The following is a 21806-nucleotide window of genomic DNA, read 5'->3' as shown; positions in this document are numbered from 1 at the left end:
AAAAAAATACCGAGCCACAGTTCAATGCTGATTTGACTGCTAGTGTAATTTTTTATTTATTTTTTTTTGTGCAGGAGACTATTTGCAGATGCGCCGCAGTTATCAATCCGAACAGACACGCAATCCGGGTCCAATGTCACGTCTCCTCATTATGTTAATGGTTAATACATGCAAATGAAAACATTCCGGCAATTTGATTTCTTTGAAGATAGTTTGCATATTGTCTTAGGCGTAATGATGGTACACTTTTCCCTGGCTTCGATTTATGCGAGGGGTAGTTAGTTCAATTTTATCAGCCCCAAGTTCATTTCTAAGGCTACTGGAATGTGTTTTTTCCCCTCCTCTCCCGTTCGCCTCACTATTTAACTAATTAGGATTCAGGTACCATAAGCAGATTTTTCACGCTATTGGTGTTTTTCTTAATTAAGAAACAAATGAATTCTCCCCAGCAAAATAGATGCAACAAGGGGAGAAGGCTGCCAGAGGCCAGATGCGCTTCTCTTAATTAGAAGTCACTCTATTGTCTGTGTTTTTTTAATGAAGCCTCAATCTAAATGGATATCAAAAAAAAAAGCTGCTGGGGAAGAAATCTGGCCGTTTAAAATAATAAGAAAGTAAAGATAGAGAAAAACAAAAGATACGTCCCGGCAGTGATGCCTCGCAGGCAGACTTGGGCGGACTTTCCGCCCGCCGGATTGACCGCTCGCTCCGAGCCTCATTCGGGAAGAGCCACGATCGTAAACGTGGGGCCTCGGCCCCACTTCCCGCGAGTGACGGCTCTCGCTCGCCACGTCTCATCTCGTCTATCAGCGATCTCAGCCTCGTTATCGGCCTAATAAAGTTTTTAATCCATCTAATGAGATGAGATGAGACTGGCGCCAGAGGCTCCCAGCCGGGGACCCGCGAAGTTAAACTTCCAGCTTCGGCGCTTTCCGCAACGGATCACTCTCCGAAGACCGAGCGGCAGATTTTGGGCAGTTAGAGGTCTGGGCTTGTTAGCTGCAGGTTCGACATGATTAAAGAAGACATGTGAAAAAGTAAAGGTAGGACAAAAAAAACCTAGGCCCCACCCCCAAACGAAATTCTGCTGAAGACACACCCCGCCAAGAAACAATCACAACCCAAATGACAGGCTGAACCCAACTCCACTAAAGACACATTTAAAGTTAGATTTCAACTATTTTCATGGCTCTAGCTTCCATGCACCTACTACATAACACATTTTATTCACTGTGCCTTGTTTCCCAGCTGCCGCAAAAATGAAAGCGAAAATTTTCCTTAGATTTTTTTTTCTCCCACAGGGGAGTAGATACTTAAACAAAAATGATACGTCGATGTTGCTTGATTTTACTCGGAACACCATGACAGCTGCATCTGTCCGAAAAGCATTTCATCGCTAATATAGGAACAGCACCAAAGTCAAATTATTCATTAAAAATGTACATATATTTAAAATGTGCTAACTTTCGAAATATCACTAAATTTAACCACGCATAAGCATTTCACGTTGCTATTCAGGACCACTGTTTTCTGGATCAGCATTCTGTTCATTCGTTGGTTATATGATGCTAGATCAGTAGCTATGCTAAGTAGCTAGCTAACGATACAGCGGCTACCAGCTTTGCTCTCTTTAGTTCTCCACTGCTTTGTTCGCATGGAGTTTCCCCTTAAAGCCAGCCACCAGCCAAAGGTCCAACTCCGTTCCCAGAGCCAGAACACCATGTACTCTCGGTCATGCCAGCATGGACATACCTCCCTTTATTGGGGCTTTTTTACGCTGATGCAAATCCCACCGACAACAAGCGACTGTCTTGGAGGACTACACTCTGGAATTCATTAAACAAAGCAAGATGAGAAAGTGGTAAGGGGGGGGGGGGGGCATAGAGAAGAGCTGGTTTGATCAAATCCAGAGACAGAACCCACCACCTTCGATAAGCTGACTGCTTCGCAGCTAGCTCTGCGCGATGTGTACTGGTGAGCTGCGAGTGCATGCATGTAAGGCCGGGGAAAAGTCATCATGCCAAACGGAGGCAGGCAGAAGGGCTGAACACGAGGTCGGCCATGATGTGGCACCATGGACACTGCAGGCGCTCGCTCCTTCCTCTTAGCTAACCAAAAAAACAACAAACATGCAAGACCTGGCGGCATGACACTCTGAATCAAATCATAATGTGAGATAAATCATTTTATGTTCCAATGCAGATATCAGGTCCCAAACTGGTACCCAATCCAATACAAGACCCAAAGTCAGACGGGGATGCCTGAATTCAGGTATAATCCGTTTGTACCCACCGGGGATACAGCTCCTTGGCGGACGGGCAGTGAACTCAATTTTTAAAACAGTCCACGAAGCACATGCTCCACGCAGCTTCTCGAGAAAAAATAAAAAGAAAGAAAACAGAGGCAGTTGTCAAAAGCCCAGTGATTTAGGTCAGGTCGCGAACGGTCGGCGTTTGTGACGGAAGGCGATAGCATCGGGCCCCATCGCCCTGAAATGAAAACCACCGCCTGGCCACATGTGCTGCCAAGGCCCCCGCTTGATATTCCGACAGCACGGCTCAGGGGCTCCCAGCGGACGGGCGAACGCCCACTGATATGGCTCACTACCTCCCTGTCAAGGCCAGGCATCCCCGTGCCCAAAGGCTGTGCCATCAATGGGCCGGGCCTGCGCCAATCTGGACCGGAACCAGCAATCCATTTCAAAGAGGTTTTTTTATGGATCCGGTATGTGGAATGATTTTCTTTTCCCTTTGTAATGTGGCATGGCTGGGGGGTTAGTGGGGGGAGGGGCGGGATGGGGTACAATGACAATAAACTTCCAGTAGTTTTCCATCTATTTAGTGTGAAATGTAAATGATCCCAGCATGCAATTACATGTTTTTATTCTCCTTCTTAACCCTGATAGGTGTTTTTAACATCTGTCCATCCACCCATCTCTCCATTCATCCATCCATCCATGTCCAAATATGTTACTCATGGTGAAGGCTGTGGCATCTGTGCACATGGTAAACAAGTCTGACAGATCATACTGAGACCTCTTAAGGAACCGAACTGAAAACAGATTAATACACCTGTTAACTTTATCAAAATGCAAAATGGTGCTTTAAATATGCTTTTAGGTGTCCTGAGTGAGTGCCTGATTAAAAAAAAAATTAACAAGCAGATTTTATTCATGCGGATTAAAATACAGATCAATATATTGGTGGCTCGGTGTTTTAGAGATTCATGACTGTTCATGACACCAAGACCAAGACAACTTCTGAATTAAATCCATATAACTATAAACCTTTACAACCTCGCTCTCGTCTAACCACCTGGCTTACGAAGGAAGTGTATTTTTCGGGAGAAGTTGCTCCTTTATTAAAAATGCCATATATTAAACAGCGCTAGTTATCTGCACATTACCATAATCTCTCCTATGCTCACCCATGTGCTTCCCGTCTCATTTAGCGACGCGCTTGTTTATTTATATCTCTGAATGAGATTAGTGGGGAAGATTACCCAGTGCAGGAACATGAATAGTGATCAAAGACAGGAGGATAATGCAGCGAGTCTTTCGCTGAATGCTCCCCACTCCCAAATCCATCAGCGGGATGTTAGAACAATGCACGCATCAGCAGAGGCATCCCCGGGGACACGCCCTGCACAAACATCCCGCCATTACAACCTGCACACCTCGGAGAGTACGGGAATTCGGCCCAAGCTCTGCGGAGCGCTGAGCGGAGCGCAAACTTTCCTATTCGATTCACGCGCCCCCCCACCCGCCAGCCCCAGTCTGCCCCCACCACGGCTTAATTTCAAAAGTCAGTGTTAAACATGCCATTTTATTTTCCCTCGCGGATTTGTAATGTTTATAGGTTGTTAACCTTCTAACGAACTGCTGCCTCAAGAAGAGGTGCGTAACTCAATGGGTTAGGGTGCCGCGTCTGTGCTTGGAAGGTTTGTCGCTCAAATGCATCAAGGCCCTTAACCCCCCCCAATTGTTACAGGGACTGGCTGACCCTGCTCTCTCAATTGTAGTTTTCTTTGAATAAAAGTGTCTGCTAAAGGTCCACCATAGCCTGACATAAAAAACAGATGAGTAATGAAAGCTATATGACGGTGGAGAAAAACAGGCTTAGTATTGTGGATGGTTTGTCGCAAACAGAGGAACCTTATGAAAGGATTTCATGTAACTGATGGAGCTAATGAATTATCTGGCCTGCGAACCTCTGCTCACTCCATCTCACTTTAGTTTACATTGAAAGTCGGAAGTCAATCTGCTTCTGAAGTGCATAACACGAGTAAAGGCGTAAAAAAATCCCAGAATCCTCTTTGCTTTGACTTCTGCCAGACAGAAGGAAGCTTATTCTTCCCACAGAAGCTGACAATAAGGGTACAATTAACACCCGAGTTTAAATACGTCTTTCCATGCGTGCTTTTTGATGCAACGCAGCGGCAGGCAAACTTGGAAAGAGTGGAGCAGCCAGGATGGAAAAAGAAGTTGAATGTTTCCTGAGCGTTAACCAGCGGGGGGGGGGGGCCTGCTTCCTCGGGTCGAACCACAACACCCCCCTCCTTTTCCACCACCAAGAGGTTAACAGCTCAGCACGCAGAGACCCAGCCCCGTTTGTGGAGCTGACGCACCACGGCGCATTTAAATCTGCAGTGCCCCCCCCAGGAGGCACCCGCTCCCGCTGGGGACCCACAACACAGAGGAGCTCGGCATCACATTCAATATTTTTTTTTTCCCTCAACGACGGAGCTGAGGATCCACACAGGTGTTTAATTCTGAGCGAGATCGCAGCCCGGCAGGGAAACACCAGGCAGTCGCCTCCCTCTCACGCCTCAATCTGCAGCTGCGCTCTGCGTCAGAGTCGACTCACCCAGGGACGGACCGGGCCGTACTCTTTGTCCAGGCTTTGATCTGAGTGCATGCCCCGGTGACACGGAGCCCCCCCCACCACCCTCCTCCATGCTTCTAAAGATCGGAGCTTTGGCTCCGTGAAGCCAGAGTCAAAGGCAAAAAAAAGAAAACATTTAAAAACTATTTTTAACCAAACACTCAACAAATCTATAATCCAAGACTCATGTAAGCAGTGGTGTAAACAGAATGTGCCCAAAAGTCCTGGGCTAATTGCTTTCGAATTGCACTTCGAAGAAGATCAAGAACATGAAAGTATCTCTTTAAAAGTACATCGTATTTCTTCGGGAGACTCTGCAGCCCTTTTCCAAAACTCTAAAACACAGATGTTTTTTTCCTTCTTCCACCACAATTTCACAGTACAGAACAACAGAATGGAAATAGATGTTCTGCTTATGGGATAACAGCAGAGCGTGTGTGTTTATTACTAATTTAATTTTAGGAAAAGTATGAAGATACTACCCCTGTCGAGATACTGATAAGGAAAGTTTGACCCAGCGGGGCCACGTTGCTTCCGTTTCACACAAAGCCCTGTTAGCATCCCCCGAATCCGGCGCTCATGGGTCACGGTTCTGGCCAGTTGAGATAAAAAGCCCCGAATGAGATTAACCATTTGGGAGTTGGGGCTCAGTCTTACCAGCGGAGGGACAGGAGTCACTTGAGAAGTTGCGTGTGACTCCAGCCATCTCGGTGACCTTACTGGAGTGTCCCCTCCCAGTGCAAGATGTGTGAAAATTGATTCATCGCCAATGAGTAAACTGATATTCCCAACGCCTACATGAATTCCATGACTTCAGGGATTAAGGTTCCGCACGAGGATCAGCTACACAACAGCTAAGTCACTTTTCGTTAAAAAAAAAAAACTTTTTGCCAATTCTCCTCATTTGCTCATTTCTCTGTTTATTTTTTCCTTTGTTTCCATCCCCATGTGTAATTTCCGGCAACCTACTGCAGCATGCCCACTGCAGCATGCCCACTGCAGCATGCCCCCTGCAGCATGCCCACTGCAGCATGCCCACTGCAGCATGACCCCTGCAGCATGCCCACTGCAGCATGACCCCTGCAGCATGCCCACTGCAGCATGCCCCCTGCAGCATGCCCACTGCAGCATGCCCACTGCAGCATGCCCATTGCAGCATGCCTCCTGCAGGTTCTCTTCCAATCCCCTGTCTGCATTAGATTGTAGAGATTTCAAGATTTCGGGTTAATTTTAGCTACAGCGTTCACTGTGGAGTTGTCCTGTCAATCTCTGCCCTACAACCCGCCCACTCTACTCCTCGGTTGCCCAGTTGCGCAGCAATCTGGATGGAAAGCCCATTATAAATCTATGCAGAATGATAAAGGGCCCAGAAAAGTATGCCCAAATTCATATTTCCCCACAGGCTTGCAGTATAAGGGGAACAGTACAGCACAGCATTAAGGCCGTCAACATCCAGGTGCCAGATTCTCCTCGCTATGACATTGCCCCTTCCCATTGGACCGATGTGGGTCGCAGCCCGCAACCGGTCTCGGGAGCGATAGCCAATCAGACAGCCAGTCGCGTAGCCTGACATGCCACCGAAAACATATCCACAGGTGGTGGTCAGCCTCATGACCTACGTTGCAGAAATCTAGCCTGAACAATGTACCGCTGTCAGTCAAGCAATTTCCTCTGCAATAATGCAGAGCATTGATGCAGGGCATTATTCTACATCTGCACTCTACTGAAGGGTGGAGTTCGATGGTAGTTCTACCCATTTTAAGAAGAAATTTAAGCCTTAGAATACAAGCTAATCCAAAATATTTTGATCACAAGACACAAATCATTATTCCATTATTCCCTTTTTTATGTCATACACGCCCCCCGTGGGTTATTATTGATGAAAAAGGACCTGGTCGATATACAGCATCTCTGTGAAGGGTTAGGCCCCTTATCTCAAATGATATTCAATAAACTATGATATTCCATAAACCGAGTGTGAAGAAGTAGCAGGGAGAGTCCGTCCAACAAGCACGTTCCCTGAAATAACACAGCCAGAATTAAGATACGCGATCAGATTACATGAGAGAGGAGCAGGCTGATCTCCCTCCTGCAATTCCAGCCTTCTCGCATCGCAGGCCTTGCTCTGAAGCCCTGGGAGACTGGACGGACCATAGGAACCTCGACCACGGATATACCATGTGATTCCATGCTAGGCGTCAGTGATAAAAGTAATTTTTAAGGTTTCTTCTGCACGTCCTCACAAACTCTGACGTACATTTAGGTAGGTTTACTGCTTACTGTCATTATCTTCCACAGCTATTACTTCACCATACCTGCTAGGTTGGGGCAATGCCAACCCAGGCACAAACGTGGTGTTGGGGAAGGGGGCATCATTCTATGCCTACTGATACACGAGTCAAACGGAAAAACCGCTAGACTGATACTGCTATTTATGTTTTCTCTGTCTATTGAGAAGCAAAATGATTAATTCCAGCAAAAAGTTACTTCACCCATAAAGCAATACTGTAAATAAACACAATTAATGTGTGTCGAGATATTACTCGCTCATTTGCACTGCCTAATTAAGTCACTAACCTCCCTTGCGCTGTGCCTTTCTGTAATTGAGGACTTACTGCTGAGACTTGACGCGTGTCGTCTTTCAGCACAAGTCAAACTCCAGTCACGGGTAACAAAGTAGATTGTGGGGACCTCTGAGGATCGCGGCCTCCTTTCAAGGTTGATGCGGATCGTTTTCAAACATCAGACCGACAGCGGGGGCTGGACACAGCGATCCACATGATTTAGCTACCTCCGCGTTATGTTTCATTTTTTTTTTCTTAATTTAGGAAAAAAAAAATCACAAATAAAGTTCAACAAGAACGCAGCTTCTGTGTTGATTTTTTAAAATCTGCCACATTTCAAATTTCTCGGCTCCACGGAGGGACACGAGGGGGCCTCTGAACAGACTTAGCAAGTGTGGCGGGAACACTTGGACGCGCGGTTTCGCTGCTGTGCGCTAGGCCCGTCCAAATACGCGCCGCAAAGTGCTTTCTAATTGGCCGGTCTATACGGGACGGCGGCCATGTTGGAGGGATATCAAAAAGCAATCAACACTCCATTCCTGATGAGCTCTGAGACAGAGTGACTCACACTGTGTGCGGAAACACAATGCCGTGCCGGACTGAAGCAGCATAATACCCACAATGACATGATATTATCCGCAAATTCGAATTCTGTGGCCAAAAAAAGTAGGATTATGGGGATACTGAACGAGAAGTCTTGATTCAAAACCAAATACGATGACATTTTTTTTTTCCACTGAGATGAAAAACTGCAGGACTCATAAAGGTTAGCACTAAAATAAATAAATAAAAATCTGTACGGGTTTCTTGAGATTACACTGGCCGAGAAGGCTCAAAACAATCAAGTAACAAAAATCCACCCCCACCCCCATCCCCCTAACAGTAATGACTTCTCTCTGTCTGTAGGACGGATACATTTTCTAGGGCCATCGAAGCGTAGCAGCACATCGTTAGCGTCAGGAAAGACAGAAAACCGGGAGATCTGTCCCAAAGATAATCGATCTGAGGGGAGGCATCCAGGAGCAACTTTAAAGCCCAAACTTAAGGCCTTGATTCCAAAAAAAACACTGTGGATGGCAGGAAATCGATGAGCAGCAGGTGCGTCTCGACGGGCTACACGGCTCCGCGGCACTGTGGCACCGCCGGCACGCGCCTGCCGTCTGGCTGGATATCGACGGCTAACATCTCGGCCCCGTTCCGCTACACAGACGCACGGCGGAAAGGCTGAGAAATGGCGGCAGCCCCACGTGGAGACGCTGGAGTGAGGCCAGAACTTACGTACCTAGAGCACTGTGTATCGAAATCTTATCTTCAAAGCGCTGGGCAGGGGCTTGCCGGAACAGTGCCACTGAGCCCCCTCCACCCCCCCCCCCCCCCAGCCAAGGCGCAGGAGAGGATTTGGGCCCCGGGAGCGGAAAAAGGGAGACGTGTGAGCCAACGCCAAGGCGGGGGACCTCCTCCAAGCCGCTTGTGGGGAGCCAGCAGGTCGGGCCGCATACGGAACCACATCACGGGTCTGATCCCCGCCATCCTGCAGTCCCGCTTCCCACCGCCGCTGAGGCGGACTGGGATCCGGACCCTGACTCGGGCACAAGGGTTTTCCGGATCTCACAGATGGCCGAGGGAGGCTTCGTGCTCTGAGACCGTGGGTGGGTGAGTTTCGGGAGGCTGGAGTGAAGACCGCCTGACTTCACAGGGTCTTAGGATGTGATAACATAGATCCCCCCCCCCACTCCCACTCCAACGCTCCAAGGTACGGTCCAGAGGCCATCCTGCAGTCGCGAATAACATCTACCGTCCCAAACACCACAAATGGAGCATAAACACAAGTGGGTGTTTGGGGACCGCGGTAGGACCAAAACACACACCCACACGTGCACACGCACACGCTAGCAGGAACACGCACACGCGCGCACACCTGTTGCAGGCTTGCATCACCCTCCGCAGTGAAAGGCTTCCAGATTTGCTGGAGTAACCAGCAGAGATCTTGAAGATTGACGGGCAAGACGGCATGAGCGCGGCGTGACGCGGGGAAGCCAGGCAGCTCGAGACGGAGCGCTGTGGGAAGCGGACGCTGTTCTCCACACGCGGCTCCCACCTGTGCAAAGGCCAATTTGTCTAAATAAGACCACGGGGACATTCGCAAAGATAAAAGTTCCAAACTAAATTACATCTCACTAAAAGGTCTGATTTATTTTCCTCTATGTGACATCACCACTATTTTTGTTTAATAAAATTTTTGGTAGACGTGCTTATATAGTGGAATTTGCAATTTTTTTTCTTTGTTTAGGCAGCTATAAAAGACTTTTACTAAGTAATTCAGACATTGGGCATAACTTCATGATAGAGGTGAGGGGCTAAGTATTACCTCCCTCCTAGGATTTGAGCCTATTATGTTCTGGTTACAAATTCAGCCTTTCACACTCCTACACATCTGCCCCACAAATCACCTCCACGTTATTTTCGTAAGCATCACATTGTAATGTACAGATTACGAACACCTTACAGTAGACAGCAGATCAGTGGAGAGGCTTTAGAAAACAGCAAAACAGCACCTACGCAATGAGGAAATCTCCATCTTCTGGAGAAGCTACTGCAGTAAGAATTAGCGAGGGAAGCTTACAAAGGGTGGGTACTGACATACTGAGGACGCCTCATGGCTTTTTCTCAGGTCTGGGAGGGGTATCTGCAGTCTGGACTACAGTGCTACAGAGAAACCGAATTTGACACATTTTTGGGTGCCGAATGTCGTCACTGAGCAACAGCTGAAGCCTGATTAGTTCTCTGGAGAGACAACTCCCCCCCCAGGCACCGAGAGGCTACACCTGCCTAATGTCTGCAAAAAACCCAACGCGAAACATGAAAGGCAATCCACAGATTATCGGGTAAACCCAGACACATGTACTAGGCCTATACATTCTAATAGGATTCTGGTTTTGTGGTCCATCTAGTTCATGCTTATGCACCTTTGGAGAGTAAACAACACTAAAAAAGTACTAAATGTGGCTGTAGAGCAAATTCTCCCGAATCTCAGCAAGGCGAGAGCGAGTCGGCAGCTGAGCTGAAACCGGGGTTCGTTAGCCGGGGCTATGGGGGTGACCTGTGTTGCTGTTCTGCCACACGCCCGAGCGCCATAAGCTCGCTGTGCACTTTCGGCCAGCTCAAGGCTTATATCTGAGCACGCTCGTCAGCTGCGGGAAAACCTCGGACAGCCAGAGGAAAACGGGACACAGACGTCTACAGCTGGTCTTAGGATGCAACCGGCCAGACCAAGGAAACACCCAAAAAGCTTTACATCTCCTTCGGAAATACAAATCTGTCCTCGGAGGAATTATAAAAAAAAAAAAACGTCATTGGTTCCTCACTTCTTATGCTCGACCAATGGCAGCTGTCGAGCCTCCCAAAATACCATTTCTGATTCTGGTTGCATTTTTATTTTTAATTCACAAACACAGCTCTTTAAAACCTCAAACGTCACACTTTAAAAACCTTGGCAGTAGCGTACCTTCATCAAACACCTTTAGGAAACGACCTCCCCCGAAACGTGACCATCAAAATGTAAGTCACCATGATGGCCTGTATATTAACCCACACTCTATTTTTGGAAGCTAAATTATGTACCGACTATAAAAGAAATCAAATCAGCGTGTGTGCAGGGACTGGCAGGCCTCGGTGGTAGCCAGGGAGAGACGGCGAGCAGGCAGTGACCTCTGTGTCCTTCAGATTTGCCTATATCCTCTCACTTCAATCTAAGACGGAGAATCATCTGATCCCAAACTGACTGTCAACAGCTTGCGATGGCGGCGAAGCCAGACATCAATCAATCAGTTTTTATCAGGGTCTCGCTCCCCACCCTCCCCCCTCCCATTTTGCTCCCCTTATCACCTGACCCAGTTGTCATCCTGTTTCAGAAGCTTTAGAAACTCGACGATGGTCAAACGTGCATCTGCGCAGAGGCCGAGGCACGTGGCAAACGGGCCGCCAGCATGAAACAATGGCTGATTATCTGGCTGGAAGCTGCCAGCGCTTCACCGGGAGGACAAACCGCAACGCGGAACCGAATCCATTGAGGTTCACGTTCGATTGAACCGATCCACCCGATCCGATATGGTCATCATATCATCACTAAGCTCAAAAAGCAGGACAGATGCCACAATATTTCAGATCTCCTACCTAACAATATAATCTAATGTGACGTGTGATGACAGACGATACATGCCAAAGCATCACAAATATACCGGACAGAATCTGAAACACAGGTTCACACTCCACATACAACACACTCTCATTGTAATTAGTACCATCATTAACGTATCTAGCTCAGCTCTTCCCTTTCTCAAGTTTTAGCTGGTGGCAGGAGACGGATCACTGGAGATGCTATGTGGACCATGGGAATGGAGCTCACAGTAAATCAATATGTGAAATACCATATCCAGCTGATTTTTGGGGTGAAGACGCATGCATCCACAAACAGGAGCCCAAAATAAGCAGGAGGAATTAGACTGCAAACGCACAAGCAAATTTATACCCGTCGATATGAATGAGGAGGCCGACAGCAGGGCAGTTTCGCACAGACACGTCAGGCGATCCTCAGAAATTAGCTGGCCTGTCAGCATTCACGGCTCCTTCTCTGAAATGCGACCACCAAAATGCAACTTCCTCAAAGCATTACTGTGTCTCCAAGGTCGCCGTTCACGTCCGCCGCTAGTTTTGCATAAATTATTATCTTATTTACTCGTTTTCGGGCCGGGTCTGTCACAGAAAATTTTCCACTGAACGCTTACAGCGCGCTGTGTGTTTTTAGGTTGTCGTCCCGCTGAAATGCTGATGCGCAAATCGCAATGAAAGGCCTTCTCGCTAATCCTGTCGCATTTAACCACCTATCCCATGTCTGTGCCGGATGACAAGTTTCACCCTAATGCCCAATAAAGTCAAACTGCTTCTACACTCGTCCCCCTCCCAGTTAGGTCCCGCGAAGCACAGCCTTAAAAAGACCCAGTTCACAAGATTAATACTGATATTCCACTCATTCCTTCCTGTTAAGCAAAACAGTCACAATCCATTTTAATCAATATTTTATCCAAGAGGCTAAAATAACTATACAAAAACTCACACATCATTTTCTGACAACATATAAGGTCAGACATTGAAAGCCACTTGTAGTTCACAGGGTTAATTATCAAAAAGATCAGTTTTTTTTTTTTTTTTTTACCTTTCCCACCCACAGAAAAAGCTGCATCAGATAATGAGGACAGATATTAACGCTTAGGTGGAACACACTGGATTACACACAGCTCTCCTTTGCGTAAGACTCCGCTCATTTAGCGAGTGGATACTTTGCAGTGAAGGTAAACAGATTTCAGGAGACGCTTCTCACGCCTGAACGCTAAGAGACTAAGAGTCATCGCAGACCGGACCACTTCCTGTGGGGTGAGATCAACAGCAGTGACCTCAGTCCTCCAGGTCAAGGGTCACCCATCGGACTGTGTGACATGTGCTGTTTATACAGAACAAAAATTGCTTTATGTCTGGAACAAAAAACGCTAAAAAACACTAGGAATGTGTTTGAATAACAGTGTGAAAAACAGACTTTGTTACCAAGAATATGGTGACTGTATGCCCAGCTGCCCCAAGAGTAACCTCTTTTAAAACAGAAAGAAACAATTGAAATGATAAAAGTATTCTCACACCGTCCTCCAGTATAGCTGAGGGAAAAGGCCTTTCTCAGCAGCCACGAGCTGCCGGCTACACAGATGTACGGCACAGTGACAGTCCAATAATCAGACCTTTGTTTGGGTCTTAAAAGGACGTACTTGAACAAGACCAGAATCGGAGGCCTGTTTCCCATAATGGCCTTTGGACATCGATATTTAAATCTTACATCTCTGTTGTGATTAGAATGCAAGCCCCTTTTCCCCCCACAAAACAACAACAACAAAAAAAAGCTTAAATCGATGATCTTAGAGTCCAAACTAGATTCCAGAGCAGTTTGCCACTCTCAGCAGCAAGATAAGATGAACTTTCTTTGACCTGGGAGATGAAGTTGCCATGACGATCATGGAGTTCCACTTTCTATATTGATATTTTGCTGATGTAACAACAAATGGAACTAGATCCCATTGCTGATAGCGCCGATTAATTAATACCATTATTGATCCCAACAAACAAGAAACAAGGCTATTAACTGAAAGCCTGAAAGTCAATTATTACCTGAGGCAATGGTGGCTTCATCTATATTAAATGTAAACAAACAACTACAAAAAAAAGATGAAGCATGTTAGATTTCTTATTATAAACAGATTTTCATTAACATCAGAATGATAAGAGGATAAAAACAGTACAGGCCAAAAAATATGAAATTTCCTGCAAATAAAATACACAACTTTCGTGAACGTCAGAGAAAGCTGTTAAAAAATGTCCACGCCCCATATTCATAATGTCCTACACACTCCTCATAGTTATGCCTATGTATATTTGTCAGACTGTAATATCTGTTTCATAACTTACACACCAACTAGTTCACCGGTGATATCCTTTTCAAATTCTATGCATAATAATCTAATGACAGAACGATATTCGGTTGCCTGGGGCGGTCAGTGCAATGACTGCAGTGCCATTCCAGAAAAGGGGTAATAAATAAGATTAAATGTCAGGAAGCGACCTCCACCTTTACAAGCCCCGCCCACTTCTCCTGTTCCTTTTCCCTCAAGTTTGACAGTGAACCGTGGATGGGCCCTGCTGGGTGATACCAGAGCCCGGTTTGCTGGGATGGGTCACTCCTTGGGCAAAAGAAAACGCACAGCGAAACCTCCGACAGCAATCCGTGCGCACCGCCCAGCTGACGGCTCGCATCACGGGCTCCTAGAGGAAGCCACGGGGGGAGGCTGGAAGGCGACAGCGCCCCCCCAGGGGACAAATGCCTCGGGGGGGTTAAACAATTCGCCAAGGCGGCCCGAAGTGGGTAGCACGCTTCCATAGGAGCGCCATGTGAAAACAGAGACCCGGGTGCAGTGGCAGCGAGCAGCATTCTTCAATCCGGCCCAGGCGACCACGACGCAAGCTGTTCCTGGAGAAGAGCAGATGTGGGGGGGTGTGGGGGGGGTGGCTGGCGTGTAACAGCATTCTGGGCGAAACGCAGATCTACGGAGAACACAGGAGGAAACAGCCTGATCATCACTGGATGAGGCAAGACAAAAACCCCAATAAGGCCCCACCCCATGCGATGTTATTTTTCGACTCTGCAGACAGACTGTAAAAAGGAAATTTGCTATTAATTCTTCACTCATCACTAAAGGCGCCACAGAAACCCTGAAAATAAACACAAGCACTAAACTATGCTGGAATCGGACGCACGGTCACCAAAAATACTCTTACGCGGTGAATCAGACTTTCCGTTCTGGAGGAACAAAGGCTCTAACAGCAATAGCCACCCCACAATCCCCCCCTATCCAAAAATTCCAGCCACACTACACATCCCTGGTTTCCAGAAACACGGGCAGCCAGTAGTACGCCAGTTATCCCCTGGACGTCTCCTCCGATAAAGACCGCCCAAGAACATAAATGTCAGCTAATACGACTCGATCCTCCATCCGTGTAACATGACAGCGTGCTGCAGCATTAAGGAGAAACAACAACAGTGCACATAAACACGACCATGAGGATGAGGAAAAGACATGAAGAAAAGGAAAACTACCATCCACGATAATGTGCCATTAGCACCTGCAGACCAATGAGAATGAGTAAAGTAAAGATAGACAGCTGTGCTTCTCGAATGGCATGCATCCCCTAATTCACTAGGCCCGCCCCCCATTCTGCTTTCATCCACTCAGGACACCAGAAAAACAAAATCTTCTCAAGTCGTCTGTTTCATAAAACACAGATACATAAATAAAGGAATGAACAGAATTTATAAACACGAACAAACAGAACATCTTAGACCGCCCCATCCTCTCAGTTTCCCAGAGAGCATAATCCTTGAAGTTAACGTCTGTAAATAATCTTTGGTATTACTGTTAAAAATTGCACAGAAAATCTCTGCATAAAGTTTTACTGTTTTCGTTCTTTTCGTTCTACAAACACTAATTGTATTTCAACTGTTAGTGGATTCCAGCATATCAAAACAATCGCACAGTCACCTGCAGTGCACACACAGTTCAGAAAAAAGAAGCATTTCGTATTTCATATATTTTTTCCCTAACAAATAACTACCTAGGCATAAAACCTTCTGTCATAATCACTAAATATGAAAGTATTGTCAATACTGTAATTATTACACAACAATATCTCATGACAGGTGAAACTGAAACATGGTGATCATTGGATTTAAGTGTCCATTACAGATACAGTATGTCCTGTACTACTGTCCTAACAATGTTTTTTTGAAGACTTCCCAAAGCCTTTGCATTTAACTTCGCATTTGTATATGTATACAAAGTTTCTCAAGAATAACCTTACTGATACAAAATTCACGTACAGAACCCAAACCAAATGCAAAGTATTTATACCGCACGTCAGACTGCCCCCCGCCACACACACACACACACACACACACACACACACACACACACACCACCACCACCACCACCAATTTTCTCACAGAGACCCGGAAAGACTCAGTTTCACTTCAGCCAACCATGCATCTCTTAATTAGGCAGCAGAATACATTCTGCAGGATGGCGGGGGGGGGGGGGGCAGTGGATTGGGCACCATGAGCTTGCAGGACTTGTAGGGTTTGGGTCGGGGGTGGACAGGATGGTCAGGACACACAACACCATATCCCCGCAAATCACGATCCGCAGACTATCGGCAATATTTTCATCTCTCCTGTCATAAATTTAGCCGGCCTCTCTGCGCAACGACTCGCAATCCGGGCGATTTATTGGTATATTGGCAAGGGGTGATAAGGCTTAAAACAACAGCAGCTAGCAGCTGGCCGGGAGAGATGGGCTGATAACATTGATATGTGCTCCCATACGTAACACTGCCTCCTCTATCGGAGCTTTTTATCAAACTCTTATTACAATAAAGGTGTATGTTTTTTTCTCCCTTTTGTACTGGGGGACAGGAAGCACCAGAAATATAACGAAAAGAAAATGGGAGGAGAAAAAAAATCAGACGTAAAGTTTCACAGAAAAAAAAACAAGAGGAAAAATACATAATTTATCACCGTATTATCGGGATATCCAGGCAACCTAATCAAGGAGCTGCGAGTGACTATTTTTTGCCTTATCATCCAAAGTGGTGGAAACGGAGAAGGAATTATCAGCCGGCTGCAGATTGCAGGGCTGGAATTTTAATGGTAATAATCGCGGTTCTGATGGTGTATCTTCCTCTGCTTATCTTTCCCATTATCTGCGCTTATCTCCCCAGTCATCGGAGCAAATTAATGGTGCTCTTTCAGCACTGCCTTTTTTTATCGCCGCTCAGAGAGCACCCAAGGGGAAAGAATAAGCAAAATATTAAAATACTGCATAAATCACAATTTTAGATAACATGGCAATGTATGTGTGGGGGAGGGGGGGCACTGTGCCCGACAACCTTTTTGTCCTTTACAGCGACTGTCTAGTCTGACTTTGGCTGCTCCGTCCTGCCGCTTTTCAGAGGAGTTTGCCGGGGACGCAGCGCCAGATCCGGGCTCCACCTGACCTTTCCTGCTTCCCTTTCTTCTCTCAAACTGCGTGAATGCGCACCGCAGACATGACATACACACAGCCGTCGGTGTAGGTCTCCGCGGGCAAATGCCGGTGTCACCGTATCAACCCCCCCCCCCCTCCCCCAACCCTCTATGTGACCCCAAAAACTCATAACGGTGCACTCTGATTGGTCTATCCAAGAGGTCAACAACCCCCCCCCCCCCCCCCCCCATCGTTCTTCAAACACGCGTCCCGTCTGATGAAAGACTCAGACGCTCATCGCCGACTTGCTCCCCGCGACACAGCTTCTCACACAGCGAGGATGCACGCAGTAATTACTGCTTACTTTCCTTAGAGAAACAGAGCCCCTCACTCGAACACAGACATTTAAATAAATAGCACGCCGTAGAGCGAAGGTTTAGATAAGATCTGTTTCAAATGGAGGTTACCTCTTTTCCCAAAGGACATTCTAATGGCTTCTTATATTCAAACAGTTATAAATAAAAGTTATTACAGGACTTATTCATTTCAAAGGCTTTTATAACTGAATCTTTGCTCGAAAGGATCTGACAATTAAACCTCTTGGGAAAAAAATATTATGTGGCGGAATAATACCACAAAAACCTTTTAAAGTAAACTTAATCTGACCATTTAAAGCATTACATTATAAGGAATGCCATGTTATATAATTAATTAGCTTAAAAATATCCACGACACACTGTAATGTACCGCTCACAGCATTTGTTCATTGAAATGAAAAAGGTGGACAGTCTCGTGGAAAAACACCACAAGTACTTTGTTCACCATCAACTGTAATTCATTTGTTCAATTTAAACACTAATGTCCCCAAGTAAAACTCATTCCTCGTCATTAAGATGCTATTATTGGTCAGAAACCAAGCACACAAAAAATATTCACACTACCACTTTTGCTTCTTGTTCTGAATATTGTCCTGGGAAAGAAATTGGTTTGTACAGTATCTGCAAAACACCAAAAGAAAAGCATATGTATATATGTATAATATTATATATCATAATATGTACATACACACACATATCCATGATTATTCGGCTGAATTGAATGACCACCATAAGTTTAAATGTCAGTAATGTCTCTCTCTCCACCTCGTCAGTCCTTGCAATAGACCAAAAACAAGAACCTCCGAAAGGTATTAAACTTTTAAAAAAATAATTTTCAGAGAATACTTATCATAAGGTGTGCATCCTATGCTTAATCATTTCAGGTTTTTATGCAGGCAAACGATACAGAGCGGTAATAACTAGCATCTTTCATAAGATCAGCGACAGACATCCAGGAAGAAGTCAGTACAGAAGTGGAAAACACAGCAAAGCCTCCGTGATTTGAAATGTTGAGGCAAAATGCTACTAATATCAGCCCTGCTGAACAACATTAAGGTTAATAATTGTTATTATACAATAACTGGCTTTAATTCTGTCCTAATTATAAGTGCTTGACATTGTTGTGGTGTAATACACTGCTTCTAAAACAGTAACTAAAATCAGCATCTGCCTTGCTAGGCCTTAGGCAAACTATTCGGTAGCATAACAATGCTCATGACTCATAGAAATAATTACAAATATATGATTTTGTTAATATTTGTCAAAATTACAACTGTAGTTCTGAGGAAGAGGCAGGATATCACTAAATTTTGGTAGCCCTTTACTGTCCTTTACTCCACATATACACAGTGCAATTAACCATTAACAATCTGTTTTAAAATTGATGCTGTCAATTGCTAAGGTTTGTATTTACATTTTTCATGTTTTTTTATTTAGGCCAAAATGTTTGACATTGGCCATTGAATTTTAATGATAGCTACAAAGGTTACATTATAAAGATAGATCATTGTCAAATTTGTGTTTCAATAATAATCATAATAATAATAATAATAATAATAATAATATAGTGCAATTTACTATTGTAAAGGCTTGTCATTATAGTCTAAAACAAAGTCCAACTGAACATTTTACTGTATAAGCAATTATCACTGTTAACTGCACTGCTGGTTTCTGTAAAACATACTGTATCATATAGTATTTTAGAATACTACAATATCTGTGGTATATTATACGACAGCATGCTATATTACTTGGAAAAGATCAACTGACCAGTAAAAATCAAGGTGATACGTTTATTCAGCATGTAAACATGACTAGCAGACATATTTAAAAGATGCAGGCTATATTTACGATTTTCTGCCCAGCTCTCATGTCGAACTTTTCAAGTAAGTCATTCCATACGTATAGTAAGATATTAATTATCTTAGAATACCATCTAATATTAAAGTTATATTTATTTGAGCAATTAATTAATAAGAGCTCGATTGTGCCGCAAATTTGACCAAATTAAATAGACTGAAACAATAAATTACGTCAATTGATTCATTAAGGTCTGAGATACCAGTCAGAGAAACATCTTTTGGGTGTTCAAATCCCCTTCCTTACCCTTATAAAACTTTTTCAACAAATGGAATTTGATATTGACAGCAAATGAAAACTGGGAAACTTACGTTTGATCTGTCTTGGGTTGCTTTGCTTTCTTCGGGACATGCCTGCTCCGCGCCGGTCAGTGGATCCAGGTGTAAGACTGACAGATAGATAGGTTTTGGTTCATCCAAGCGCCGATCAATGCCTGGGATTTGTGCTGAAAGGCAAACGGAAGGGGCGAAATGCGGTCAGTCTTGTTCAGTGTGTTTCTCGCTGTTTTCGCCCCTTCTCTTTTCCGCTTTCCTTCCTTTTCTGGCTCGCCCCCCCGTTACTCTTTCTTTCTCTCTGGTGCTCTCCGAGATGGAGCTGCACTGAGCTGCGATCCGCACGGACTGACTGAAGAGGTGAAAGCGTTTCGCGCTTTTGTTTGAAGATAAGGTTTGTACCTCCCCGGGTGCCGTACTCAGAGCAACTGAACTTGAATGACCATGTGCAGCTGAAGTGTTAGCATGTTGTGCCTATTCATTATGTCCCCAGTTAGATGGTCAATGATAATAGTGGCCACAAGTGGACATCGGTTTACCCTACAATTTATTGTAGTTCAGCCTGCCTCTGGGTACGCCTCTTAAGCATAAGAATATAGGATCATGCCAAACTGTTGAATTTGAAGTGACTGTAACAGGTTTATTCTTTACTACAGATCTGCATTAAAATGTGCCGTCGTTGAAAGTGAACGACTTATTACAAGGCTTTGAATTTATGAAGCAGTCATGCATTTGTTTACAGCGAATTACGCGTCCGTGTAGTTTCTGCGCGATTTTCATTAAAACTACATTTTAAAATATTTCATTTGAAGCAGCGACTAAAATGTTCAGCAGAAAAGCAACTATACAAATAAAAGCAGTAACTAATTTCAGCAATAAAACTGTCAAGTACAGGAGTATGAATGAAATCAATAAGTGACGACAACAGGCCTTAGTAGGGATCACTATTTGTGTGAATGTAACGCCTTCAAAACCTGCCTGTGAATGTGTGTCTTTTGCTGTTTGTAAGTCCACCGTACCTCTGTAATAGAAAGTGAAGATATAATCCTATTCTAGACTTAACATGTCCAGCACTTTTGATTGTGTTTTTTCATGCTGTCATAATCAGACACTTTATTGAATACAGATAATGTGACCACCTTTTAGAAATGAACCTTACCCAGTGTTTTGCTGGTTATATTAATTATTTTTAGTTGAGGATCTGTATTTTTTCCTGCCTGCTGGTTTTAAGATGAATTAATATAGCATGTCTCTCCGTGTTTCTTCTCAACCTGTTGAGTAAATGTTTGCTAATGCAGATAATTCGCTGATATTTTAATGCAGATCTGAAATCCATAGTGTTACATGTGACTGTGGATTTGTAATCAATAGGGTTTTTATATGTTTAAATCTGTTATATATTTTCAGATTAACTTATTTAACATCTTAAAAAAATTGCTACTGAGTTTGAAATACATGCACATATTACATATGAATGATTGAATTTAAAATTACCGGCATTTTATTTAAAACGGAAGGCAATTGAAACGCTGAAATGAATAAACTGAGATAATTAGACATTGATTTAAAAAATCGCATGGGTGATGTCAGAATATTACTGCTGCAGCAATATCTTAACGTTGACATTGCGACGTTATTGCACAAAAATAAGTTAAATTTCTGACGGTTAATGATGAATGAACGTTGTTTGTTATTATATTTTTTTAACGCGATCTAACAGTTGTTTCAACATGATTTGTAAAAATTTCAGTTACAATAGATCAATAACTTACATTCACATATATATATATATTTTTTTTCGTACCATGCGAAGATTTAGTACATTGTTGGAATATTAAGGGCATATGGCTTTTTCATATTCATTTTGGGTAAATTAACGCTCTCCTCTCTAACGCTCTGCAGTTCATGCATCATGATGCCAGACTAAATTTTCTGATTTGCGGTATTTCAGTACTCCATCACATTGTTAATTGCATTCCATGTTACATTTCTGCCAGTTTTATATTCCAAGGAGGCGTAAATACAAAAGGCAGAGTTCCCAAATCACATTCTGGGTTCTGCGTGCATGTTTTATAAAAATTTGTTTATTGTGTTGTAAATTTGTATATGCATGCTATATGTGATGGTTTGTTTGCTATGATTTATGTTAGGCATCTTTCTGGGTGCAGCTGGGCCAGGCAGAAAGCAGGTACTGAAATGGTTAAGAGGCTGGACTTGTAACCTGAGGATTGCTTGT

General features: G+C 44.4%; 1 protein-coding gene across 1 annotated transcript in view; it reads right to left on the bottom strand.

Moving 5' to 3' along the window:
* The window catches only part of zfpm2a (zinc finger protein, FOG family member 2a), a 118050-nt gene extending 98062 nt beyond the window's left edge, over positions 1–19988 (bottom strand). The window contains exon 1 of the mRNA XM_049026614.1: positions 19610–19988. Within this exon, the coding sequence (XP_048882571.1) occupies positions 19610–19649 (40 nt within the window). The 5' untranslated portion in view covers positions 19650–19988. The remainder of the gene's footprint in view (positions 1–19609) is intronic.
* Between the last annotated feature and the right edge of the window lie 1818 nt (positions 19989–21806).

This window comes from Brienomyrus brachyistius, chromosome 9, assembly GCF_023856365.1.
Source record: "Brienomyrus brachyistius isolate T26 chromosome 9, BBRACH_0.4, whole genome shotgun sequence".
NCBI lineage: Eukaryota > Metazoa > Chordata > Actinopteri > Osteoglossiformes > Mormyridae > Brienomyrus > Brienomyrus brachyistius.
The sequence above is the reverse complement of the archived record's forward strand: the minus strand, read 5'-3'. Positions and strand labels throughout refer to the sequence as shown.